At 49.1% G+C, this 12,088-nt stretch overlaps 1 protein-coding gene across 8 annotated transcripts in view; it reads left to right on the top strand.

The window, feature by feature from the left end:
• THRB (thyroid hormone receptor, beta) overlaps positions 1-12,088 on the top strand; it is a 438,543-nt gene that overhangs the window by 316,151 nt on the left and 110,304 nt on the right. For all 8 annotated transcript variants that reach the window (XM_010846432.1, XM_010846430.1, XM_010846425.1 and 5 more), the window contains one exon: positions 5,409-5,472. In XM_010846432.1, coding sequence (XP_010844734.1) covers positions 5,451-5,472 — 22 coding nt within the window. In that variant the 5' untranslated portion in view covers positions 5,409-5,450. The remainder of the gene's footprint in view (positions 1-5,408; positions 5,473-12,088) is intronic.

The following is a 12,088-nucleotide window of genomic DNA, read 5'->3' on the forward strand; positions in this document are numbered from 1 at the left end:
CCTCTAAACCTAATTTTTTTTTTTAACCTTAAACTTTTTATTTTGTATTGGGGTTTAGCCGATTAACAATGTCGTGATAGTTTCAGGGGAGCAGTGAAGGAACTCAGCCATACCTACACGTGTATCCATTCTCCCCCAACTCCCCTCCCGTCCAGGCTGCCACGTGACACTGAGCAGAGTTCCCTGTGCTGTAGAGTAGGTCCTTACTGGTCATCCATTTCCAATATGGCCGTGTGTACATGACCTTCTCAAAGTCCGTAACTCTCCCTTCACCCTAGCAACCATAAGTTTGCTTTCTAAGTCCACGAGCCCCTTTCCATTTTGTAAGTTCCTTTGTATCTTTTCTTTTTAAACTCCACACAGAAGGGCTATCATATGTCCATAATAATCCCACTCTCTTTTCAGTTTCGGAGTTCCAGATGGCAACGTTCCATCATGTGTATTTTTAAAATATAAACGCATTTCTTGTGTTTGAGGGGAGAGGGCCCACTTTTTCCTTCCCTCCAAGGGGAATGTTTCGCCCCGGGGGCCCCTGGGCTAGGACAGAAAATGGTGGAGCGGGCAGAGGAGGTCCCGGCCCCCAGCCACTCTCGGCGCCGCCTCCTGGCACACGGGTCGCGTGGCTTGGATTTTCAGCCGCTCTTTGTGGGCGGCGTCCGCCTTCCCCCAGCTTGTAAAACGGCCTGTAAACTCCATGAGTGCCCAGGGCCTCTGGGGTGAACCTGTTTGCATCCCCACTGTTTATCTCTGGATTAAATACTCATGTCACGTTAATCTCCGTGTCTTCTCGTTTCTACCTCTTAAATGTCATGAGAGTCACTCTCCTATCAGCACCTTCACCATCACCCACCAAGTCCCAGCTCCCTTCCTCTCTCCCCCAGACCTAGCACAGCTTCCTGGCTGATCTGCTGTCACTCAGCAGCCACTGAGAAATTTTTAAAACTCAGATAGCTTTGGATCACTTCCCTGCTTCAACCTGTGTGATTTGAGGGAATTTCCTAGTTTTTCTACACAAGGCTTGTTTCTTGCAGAGAGGTTCATGGACCTCAGGGGCAAAGGGAGGAGAAGAAAGCACTAAATCCTTTGCTGGGGAGAGGCCTGTCATAAAGAAGAGTCTTCAGATACCGGGTCACCTCCACCAAGGAGCCTTCCCAGATTGCCCCCAGTAAAAATGACTTCTTCCCTCGTGGCCCAGTCTGCCCTGAAGAAGACACGTCAGGTGAAACCTGTCTGCACATTTCACTGGTGTAGTGCAGTTCTCTCCCTCTGGTAGATTGGAAGCTCCACATGGACAGGCTTAAGTGCTGTCTTTGGACAAAGCCTGGGGCAGCGCCTGGACAGAGTTGGCTCTCCGTTAGCCCTTTGGGCTAACCAGTCAAACAAATGAATGTCTCATGGGAAAGGAATGTTCGGGTTCAGCAGCGGTTCACTAGGGACTAAGCTAAGGGCACACTCGGTGCTGAAATGCTGCAGCCGTCAAGGGACCCTCAGCTCCGCCGGGCGGCTTGCAGACCCTCAGCTCTGAGGGGCGGCTTGCAGACCCTCACTGGGTCTCGCTAGAGGCCCCTCTTCCGGGGAGCAGCAGGCCTCTTGTAACGGTGGCCTGGGCGGCACTGTGGTCAGTTCTGCGCACATCGCCCCCCACCTCCTCCCCACGCCCATCACCCTCCCAGGGAGAAGCCCCGAGCTCTTTCCACTTTCCCACAAGTGAAACAGTCAGCTTCCTTCCTATTCAAGCTCTTTGACTTGTTTTCTTCCTTGGATAACGTGATCCCTGGGATGGCTCCGGAGGGGAGGTTCTGTGCGTCCCCCTCTGCACAGAGCACGGGCTGAGACCCTCCCCGTGCCGGGGGCGACCCCAGAGCATCCCTGGGGCACCTGCCTGCTCAGAGCGTTTAGCCACCATCTAAAGCTCGAGAGCTCGTTGCAGGAAATCAGCACCAAATAATATGAAACGCTAGAGTGCTGTAGGAATAGGAACAGAAATACACTATTAATGCTACAGGAGTATTAACAGTTTAGTGCAGTAATAAAGTGCTGTAGTAATAGGAATGGAGTATACTATTAATACTCTAGGAATGGTACCAGTATAGTTAGTGTAGTCATACTAAAGTGCTATTGTGATAACAGGAATGTGTTGTTTTTTACTGAAGCATAGTTGAGGTACAGTGCCGTGTTAGTATCAGGTATACAGCAAAGTACAGGAATGTATTCGTGCTGGGAAAATGCAAACAGTACACTATATTGCTTCCGTGGTGGCTCAGATGATAAAGAATCTGCATGCGATGCAGGAGACCTGGGTTCGATCCCTGGGTCAGGAAGATCCCCTAGAGAAGGAAATGGCAGCCCACCCCAGTATTCCTGCCTGGAGAATCCCATGGACGGAGGAGCCTGGCGGGCTGCAGGTCATGGGGTTGCAGAGTCAGACACGACTGAGCGACTAGGCACGGCACAGCACCCACAGTATAGTGTGGTGACGCTAAAGTGCTCTGGTAACTGGAACGGGAGTGATTACTTTTTATTGGCGTATAATTGATTTACAGTGTTGTGTTAGTTTCAGGTGTACAGCAAAGAGCAGGAATGTGCTATCAGTGCTACGGTAGAAGGAAAACAGTGCTAAAGAGCAAAATCAGGACTGAATCTCATGGTGGTGACAATATAGTTTAAGCCTCAATAAGATGTTTTTCCTCGTCCGGGCTACTTTCTGCTTCACATACAATAACTTTCTACAGTTCCTATGCTGTTCTATTGAAATTTTTAAAAGAGAGCTATTTTTAAAGTGTTGGTATAGCAAGAATATAACTGGGATTTTGTAGCTTCACCTTCAAGATGCTTAAAAGGACACAGAACTCTTCTGACACATTTGTATTAAGTCTGTGTTTTGATATGGGTGTTATCAGTCGGGATCCCTTTGGTGGCACGGGGCGGAGATCTACCTGGACCCAGCCTGGATGATGTCTGTCTTGCTCAGGAGGGTTGAGGGGGTGGGGGACACAGCTGGGCCTCCAGGAGATGTGCAGGCAGCGGTTCCAGACCAGAGGGCTTCCTCGTCCCTGCGGTATTCAGTGAATGTCATGCCCGTACTCTCTCTCATGTTCAGGCTCTTGCCTAGCGGCCGAGAGACATGGCCTCAGGCAGTCTGAGAGTTTTAGCTTCTGATAAATTCTGCCACCGCAGGGACTTGCCTGGTGGTCCAGTGGTTAAGAATCTGCCTGCCATTGCAGAGGACAGGAGTCGGATCCCTGTTCCGGGGAAATCCCCCATGCCACGGGGCAACTCATCCAGCAAGCTGAGACCACAGAGCTGGCACGCCCAGAGCCTGCGCTCCACGAGAGAAGCCCCTGGAACGAGGAGCCCACCCTCCACAACCGGAAAGTGGCCCCCGCTCGCTGCAGCCAGAGAAAGCCCACCCAACAACGAAGACCCAGCACGGCTAAAAATAAATAGATATTTACAAACTTCTGCCCCCAAAGATGGAATACACAACCTTCCCCCTTCCTCTCTCTTTCTCTTCCTGTCTCCAAACATCCCCCAGAAGCTAGGTGGAGCACTCCGGCTGGCCCAGCAGAGACAAGTTCTTCATCCTCCCCTGGAACATTCAGGAGCCACGTCCAGTTAGGACGTGGCTGTGTCTGCAGGGTGGGAGGGGGTTAAGGGTGGCTCTATCTCTAAGCACAAGAGGTCTGGACAGTCGCTTCTAGAGGTGTGATCTGAGCTCAGGGGCTCTCAGAACCTGGTTCTCTGATTCCCGGCACAGCTGGTAGTTGAAGGAGACAGCACGGGCTTGTGGCTGGCGACCCTTGAAGTGTCCATCGGCAGCAAGAATGTGTTACCCTAGTAGTTAATCCTCACTCTTGTACCAGACGCCAGTTCAGGGATCCCATCCCATGCCATATCAACTGTCATTCACTTGATTTTATTCACTTGTTCAGCATGCGTTTCCTGAGTGTCTGTTTTGTATCTTACACTCTGCACATGTCAAATATAAAAATGACAAAGATATAGTGCCTGCCACAAAGAGCTTACAGTCTAGTGGGAAAGGCAGCCTCGGAAACATGTGATGACCAAGGTGTGACCATCAGAGCGTGAATTCAGGGCCGCGGGGTCAGACGTGGAGACAGTGAAGGAATGCGTGCCTGCGTGCTGTCCTGTCCAACTCTGTGCGACCCCATGGTCTGTAGTCCGCCAGGCTCCTCTGTCCATGGGATTCTCGAGGCAAGAATACCAGAGTGGGCTGCCATTTCCGCCTCCAGGGGATTCTTCCCAACCCAGGGATCGAACCCACATCTCTCATGTCTTCAGCCCTGGCAGGTGGGTTCTTTACCGCCAGCACCCCCTGGGAAGCCCCAGAGGAGAAGCGGCAGAAAATAAACTCAGGTTGCAGGCACAGGCCCCATGCTCTTCTTCTCAGGATATCCCCTCCCTCCTCCAATGACTCGTGCTTACCCGGCACTTTCACTCACACCCTTTTTACACTCAAAAACACCAACCTTGTGACACAGGTAGATCAGGTGTTCCTCTCCTCACTTGGACGTGAAGAAATCGCAATCGCACAGCGAGCTCGTGACAGCCGGCCCTTGAACTCTTGCCCTGGGCTTCCGCACAGTGCCTGAGCCACCCTCCGACACGGGATACGGCAGCCCTTCTAGAAAAAGAGCTCTCATCCTGCTCTGTCCCGGGCAGCACGCAGAAGGGCTCCGGCCCACGCTCAGCAACCGCCGGGGTCATCATCTGTGAGTCCCTCAGCGCTCCGCTCTGCCGGTGCCTCTGGTTCCTGATCCTCCGCGCCTCCGGCCCGCGCTGGTATGAGCCCACCTCCGCCTGCTGCCCTCGGACCTCACGGATCCGGTGGCGAGAAGGGGCCTCCGCTGTGACCGAGGAAAAGCCTAAGATGAGGACATGGATCCGGTTCTCTAGAGCAGGCTGGCTAAGAGTGCACGTGAATCACGTCCAAATGCAGATTTGATGGGGTGGGTTTGACGGAGGACCCAAATTTTCTATTTCTAGCAAGCTCCCAGCGATGTTACACTGCTGCCCCACAGGCCACACCTGGAGACGCAAGGATCTGGGTTGAAGACACTAACACATCTGAGCCACTCTTGGGAAAAACAGCAAGTCCACTCGACTGGTGCTTTCTTAAAAACTCGAGATGGAAAATAGGCATGTGACCTTGAATGAAATATTACTATAAAGACATGTTTATAGAAGGATCCCTGAGATGAAAGTTGAAAGGTCTTGTAAGCTTACGTGTATGACACAGCCCACCCCTGTTTCACGGTCCTCTGTCCTGAGTTGAAAGTAACAAATCACCTCAAGCTAATTAATGCACGTGCTATTGTTTGGAACAGAAGCCTTATGGAAAGCGCAGGTTCTAACCCATGCTGTTTCTCTTGTCTTTTTCTCCATAGGAGATGTCAGTGAAAGAAGGGGCGCAGAATGATCACTAACCCATGACTCCCAACAGTATGACAGGTACCTGGTTTCTTTTCTTTGTGTGCCTCCTTTTCTGTTCCACCCAGAGAGACATACAGGCTTCCTGAAAGGCCAGCCTGAGTCTTAGCAACAGTTATGTCCAAGTCAACGAATGCTATTAAATGCAAATATATCCATGTTCTAGTTTCTCTTGAGCTTGTATAAATCTTTTACCTTTTACTGAAGATTTCCATGAAGGGTGGGGAGGCGGGAAGAAAAACACCCAAATATATCCCGTGGCTACATCCCAACAAACGCACTTCCGGGTTTCTCAGAAGCTGTGAGATGCAGCATCACCAGAAACATGATGAGAGGAAATGGTAATTCCCAGAGAAAGCCTAGTTTCCCTCCTTCTCAGGGTCATCCTCTCACACCCGATACGTTTCCTTTCACATTATGTAAGAAGTGGCTCTATGTACTCAGTGGCCGCTGAGTTCAGGCCTCCTCCTAAATGGAAGACCCAGCAGCAGAGTCAGGATAGAATATGTTCAAAGCACGCAAGGCAATGTGAGCCAGAAACTCTTAGCAAGGGGCAGAGGAGAGAAAGAATGCCTCCCCACCCCTAGGAACAGAAGGTTGCGATAACACGCATTCTCTGTGCAACGCACAGAGCTGAGATTGCAAGCTCAGAGGCCCCAGCGGCCAGGCAGAAAACACCCAGGCCTGAAACAGCTGGGTGTCGGGAAAGGCAAACACCCAGGACAGGAGAGCCAGGTTCTCTCCGAAGAGAAAACCCTCCTCCACCCCAGACCATCACCGACAGCAGGGAGGGAGCCCAGTGTGTCCAGAGATTTCAAATTTTCAAGGGAAGCTGGAAATCCAGATTTAGACTGAAATATCCCCGTTTCTAAATATAAGCGGTTAACATATTTAAAAAAAAATCAAGGATCCATAGGCCAGTCAAAATATATCTGCTGACTGGACTCGGCCATGGACTGTCAGTTTATAACACACCTTCCAGCCCAGCCCCAACCCTGGGACGTTTGTTTGGTTACCATGGCAGCAGGGCAGGTCCCCACAGACCTCAGCCCTCTGCAAGCTTACACGCTCACAAATGCCCGTAGCGTACATCTCCAACATCATTCCCTGCCTCTCTGCCCATCCACACTCGAGTTCCTGGAGCAGCCAAAAGACGGAGCACCCAGGCACACCAGAGTGATTCACACCTGTAGGGAGTGAGGGCCTGGGAACCCATCTCATCTTCCCAGCTTAGTTCTCAGGAACAGGGACCAAAACACACCCAGCCCCATTTCTATGCCACGGGCAACTCTACCACCGTAGCATGAAAAGCCATGGGCGGTACATAAATAGGCTTGGCTGTGTCTCAATAAAACTTTATTTACACAACAGGCAGCAGGCCAGCATTGGCCCGAGGACCATCGTTTGCTGACTCTTGGTCTAGAAGTCAGCATAGTCTTTGGTTGAGCAGAATCCCCAGGCTGAGCCAGCTCATCTCCAGGACCAAGCTGGGAATTCCGGGCTCAGCGTAGGATGGTTCTAGATTAAGCCAGCTTTCAGCCAGTCTAGGGATGCAGAATGCCGTCCCTGAAGGCTGGGCTGGAACCCATTACCTCCCTGTGGTGGAGGAAGTTTTTGCTTCCCAGCATTTGCTTCATGACACAGAAACGAACGGCAGTTCTATTTTCAAAAGAAATCGATCCACACACACATATGCTCAGTCTATGCTAATGGGCTCAGCAGAGAAAATCATTGCTTTAGACGCCCTGTTTGTGGATGAAATAAAAGTGTCCTTTTTCCTCTGTCTTTTCCTATGGTCTCGAGCTGCGTGTTTATTTTAAGAAATCTAAAAGGAGACCGTAATAAAGCTGTAAGTCATCAGAACTAAGTGCTGGCTTTAGAAGCATAACTTAAAGGGCAAATATGCATATTTTCTGTCTGAAACACATAATGGGCAATATCGCTGTTATGCAATACAGGAAATCAATTAACCTTTATGAAAAGAAAACCAATTTTTAAATTGAACAGGAGTAAGAACATTGAATCTGTTTTGCTAAAACAGCAGACCAGCATTTTCAGATTGGAAAAAAAAAAAAAAAAAGCCTTCAGCCACACCACTTATGAAGTTTCTGTATTTTTCATTCACTCAAAAGAAGAATTGTTTATTTTTTGGAGCTACTTAATATCAGCTGCGAGGAGTCATGTCTTGCTGCAGTGTTCTCATTGCTCTGCCTTAACCTACTTAATATCAGGACCACATGAAATCTCCGAAAATACAGATTCTTAGAGGGGAGGAAGGAAGTGCCCTGATACCATATTTTATTGCAACGGTTCCCATCCTTTTTGGCATCAGGGACTGGTTTCGTGCAAGACGGTTTTTCCACAGACCAGGGCAGGAGAAGGGTGGTTTCAGGATGGTTCAAGCACAGTAGCGTTCATGCTTTAACGATCCTGTGAGTGCTGCGTGCTGAGTCACTTCCATCGTGTCCAACTCTGCGACCCCATGGACCGTAGCCCTCCAGGCTCCTCTGCCCATGGGATTCTCCAGGCTATAATACTGGAGTGGGTTGCCACGCCCTCCTCCAGGGGATCTTCCTGACCCAGGGATCGGGCCCACATCTCTTACATCTCCTGCACTGGCAGGTGGGTTCTTTCCAGTAGGGCCTCCTGGGAGGGCCTGGAGCCTATAGGAGATCGTATATGATCCTGCGTCGGATCGTGCTGAGCTGACAGGAGGCAGACCTCAGGCGGTAACACAAACAACGGGGGCAGCTGTGAATACAGACCAAGCTCTGCTCTCGCCCCTGCTCGCCTCCTGGTGCCTAACACCCCATGAACCAGCACCGGCCTGTGGCCCTGGGGGTTGGGAACCCCCGTTTTCCTGGTCTGGTATTAAGCACAGCTTCCTAGGCAATCTGAGGGGACTCTGCTAACATTTATGTCATTGTAATGAGCTCCACTTTGCATAAAATCATGATTCGCACCATAGGAGAGTTGGTTCTAAGATATGAATGTCTGTAATTTTAAATACCCAAGTGAGAGGCTTTGAGCCTTGATGAGATGGGAACTAAGAACTGGGACTCCTAGAAACGTGCCTGGAGAGGCAGAAACGGGGCTGTTCCGTGTGCTCCGAGCTGGTTCAGGGAGTCAGGGTGGGACAGGAGGTCAGCCCGCAATGAGGCTGCCCCGTGAATCACAGGCCTCCCAGCGCAGGGACCCATGCCTCTTCTGCATGGCCCGTTGTGCGTCCAGCTGACCCGCGGCGGCCTTGGCCCTCTCCTTTCTCTCGCTTGGGGAATCCTATTCTGTGTGTCCTGGGGCGAGGGGAGGAGGGCGGGATGGGACAGACCAGAGCCCCCGGTCCTCGGCCCAGGGCGCTCACCGTGAGAGCCTCAGTGTCTCCATGCTTGTGGTTGTGTGTTTGCTTTTTCAAAGAGGAGAACAAGCATATTTGTTGGTGGTGTAGGCGGGCGTGAAGGGGAGCGTTCTTTGACCTCCCCAGCATCTTGTGTAGGGGGGAGGTTGGGGGCAACAGAAGAGGCAGTAGGTGGGGCGCAAGCCCCGCTCTGCCCTGCAGAGAAGACTCTGACCTGATACCCTCCGTCACGGCCCTTGTGCTCGTTTGTTAAACAGGATGAAAATTCACATTTCTTACTACTCCCGAGGTTGAAATGCTTTTGCATGTTTGTTGGCCACTTGTGTTTCTTCACCCATAACTTGCTGGCCCATATGCATTGTCCGGTTGCCCATTGTGGATTTTGTATTCTCATTACTTGAACAAGCATTTATTATATTCAAGATAATAACCATGCAAGTCACCTAATCTCCCTAGAGCTTCAATCCCTTATCAATTAAATGAGAAAGTGAGACTAGCTCATCTCTAATTCTGCCTCCACTCTTAAGATTAGGTTGCACTTAGATTTGAACATCTATAAATCACATTTTCATAAAGTCAGGCATGAGTACCTTAATGGTTGAGTGTAGAGAAAAAAGGCACCCTGGAGAAAGGTTTTTTGTATTTTGAGACTATGTTAATGGATAGGTTTTTATGAATCAAACAATACATCTAAGTTGGGAAAGGTCGGTGTTTTATCGTGAAAGAAAGTGAAGTGCTAGTCACTCAGTCGTGTCCGACTCTTTGTGACCCCTTGGACTGTAGCCCACCAGGCTCCTCTGTCTATGGAATTCTCCAGGCAAGAATACTGGAGTGGGTTGCCATCCCCCTCTCCAGGGGATCTTCCTGACCCAGGGATCAAACCTGGGTCTCCTGCATGGCAGGCAGACTGTCTACTGTCTAAGCCACTAGGGTTTTATTGTGAAGCCCATGGCATGTTCCAAGGTGGCCGTCTTAGTGTAGACTCTCCCTGATGACCACTCCATCCCTTCAGAGATAGAACCACAGATGAGCTCCTGTCCTGTGACCTCTGTGACCTCTGTAGGTTACCCCCTCACAGGGTCAGAGGTTGTTCACAGCCAGATAAGGACACCACTCAGAGAGAGCAAATGCTAACAGCTTGCATGTTGTTAGCATTTCCCATCAATATAAACGCTCTTCTAAAACAAGATTCTGTTCACAGCTACTTAGTGACCCATAAAACAGGGATACAGACCCTGCATGTCTGGCTTTTAATACAATATTATTATAAATAATGTTATAATGAACCTCAGTATAAATAATTTGACATCAATCTTTATTTTCACAGGATAGATTCTCCTAAGTTAAAAAAAAAAGAAAGAAAGAAAATTCTGGGTCAAAGGAACTGAACATCTTTAAAAACCTTTTCTATTGACAAATTGTAGCGAAGTTACTGGACCAAACAGCAGTGCAATGTCCATTTCATCACATACCCTCTAACTTTGGGGATTTTCAGTAGTTTACTTTTAAGAAAGGCAATTAATTAGGCAAAGTTTTATCATAGTGTGTATCAAAGTTTTCCAAAACTTTACATGTTTCTTATTAATAATAGATTTGACTATACACACACACACACACACAATTGGCCACTTAAATGTCTTCTTTTGTAACTTTTCTATTGTACTGTTAGTCTTTTTCTTATAATTTATATATTAAGGATTTAATTTATCATGTCATAAATGTTACAAAACTTTTTCCCATTTCAGTATCCATCTCTCCTTTTTGTTTATGGCAATATTTGACCTTTTAAAAATGTGTCTTCTTTTGAAGTAATTTCACACTAACAGAAAGTTTGTGAGATGAGTTCAGAGAATACCCAGAGTCCTCCAATGTTAACCTTTTATCACGTTTGCTTAATTCTTTTCTCTCTCTTTCTTGGTGTGTATAATTTCTATTTTGTACCGTTTACAGGTGAGCTGTGAACGTGATGCTATGACATTCCTGACAAACAGAAATTTCCAGTTTAGATACAGGGAGCTCTAGTGAGATGTCGTTTTAGGACTTCTGTCTCTGTTCTCCAGCTAAGAAATCTCTTGGGTCAGAACTCAGTGGGTCCTTGGGATGTGTTAGTACTTCTACTCCAACACATACTTCTTTCCACTTAGACACAGGCATGACTGGTTAAGGGGGAAGGTTATCTCAACAAGCACCCTTTATGCACCAACCACACCCCCATGGCACCCTGGCCCTAGCCTCAGAGGGCAGGGCGGGGAAACGTGGCAGAGCTGGCTGTCCGTCTGTCCCTCCTGCCAAAGTCAGGACAGCCACACCCAGGTCTGCGCACTGGTCTCCCAGCAAGGGCCATGCACAGAGGCCAGACGTGGCTTCGCTTCCTTCCCCACGTTGCTCCGTGAACGAGGAGCTTGAACTGTCCGGTTATGCACTCCTGGTGTAACTATTCGGAAGGGGCATCTGAAGCCCTAGTGCTTTTTCTTCTGAATTCCTGTTTCCCCAGTCGTGGTCAAAAATAAAACGTGGCCTCAGATTTCAGAGGGCCAGCTATGCACATGACAATGTGGCCACAGATAGTTTTGGAGAAAGAAAAATATCAATTTGCCCAGATAGCTAGCTCTGCTGTCGGAGGTGGTTGTTGTATGTGTGTTTGAAGTCATGTCTGACTCTTAGTGACCCCATGGACTGCAGCCCACCAGGCTCCTCTGTCCATGGGATTCTCCAGGCAAGAATATTGGAGTGGGTTGCTATTTCCTCCTCCAGGGGATCTTCCTGACCCAGGAATTGAACCCGTGTCTCTTATGTCTCCTGGTGCCAGTCACAAATGGAAACCTGGCTTTTATCTCTTGGGTATTTAGCCCAGGAAGCAATGGGGCCTCTTGCCCCATCCCCAGCATGATGGTGATTGTGGTTGCTGTTGTTCAGTCCCTAAGTCCTGTCTGACAGGTCGCCACCCCATGGACTGTAGCACGCCAGGTTCCATGGGGTTCTCCAGGCAAGAACACGGGAGCGGGTTGCTATTTCTTTCTCCAGGGGATCTTTCCTACCCAGGGATCGAACGTGGGTCTGCTTCATTGGCAGGTGGATTCTTTACCACTGATCACCAAGGAAGCATGGGTCCCCTCCTCAAAGCAACCAAAATCTCACCACAGGTCAGCAAGAAAGGAAACGCCAGGCTTCCCAAATACGTTGAGGGCAAGGAGGAGGCTGCAGCAGATGAATCACAGAGACCTTTATGTAAAGTTTAAAAATAAAATAAAATTAAAAAAATAAATAAATAAAACTCTCCCC

Source organism: Bison bison, unplaced genomic scaffold (genome assembly GCF_000754665.1).
Source record: "Bison bison bison isolate TAMUID 2011002044 unplaced genomic scaffold, Bison_UMD1.0 scf7180017864236, whole genome shotgun sequence".
In the NCBI taxonomy this organism is placed as follows: domain Eukaryota; kingdom Metazoa; phylum Chordata; class Mammalia; order Artiodactyla; family Bovidae; genus Bison; species Bison bison.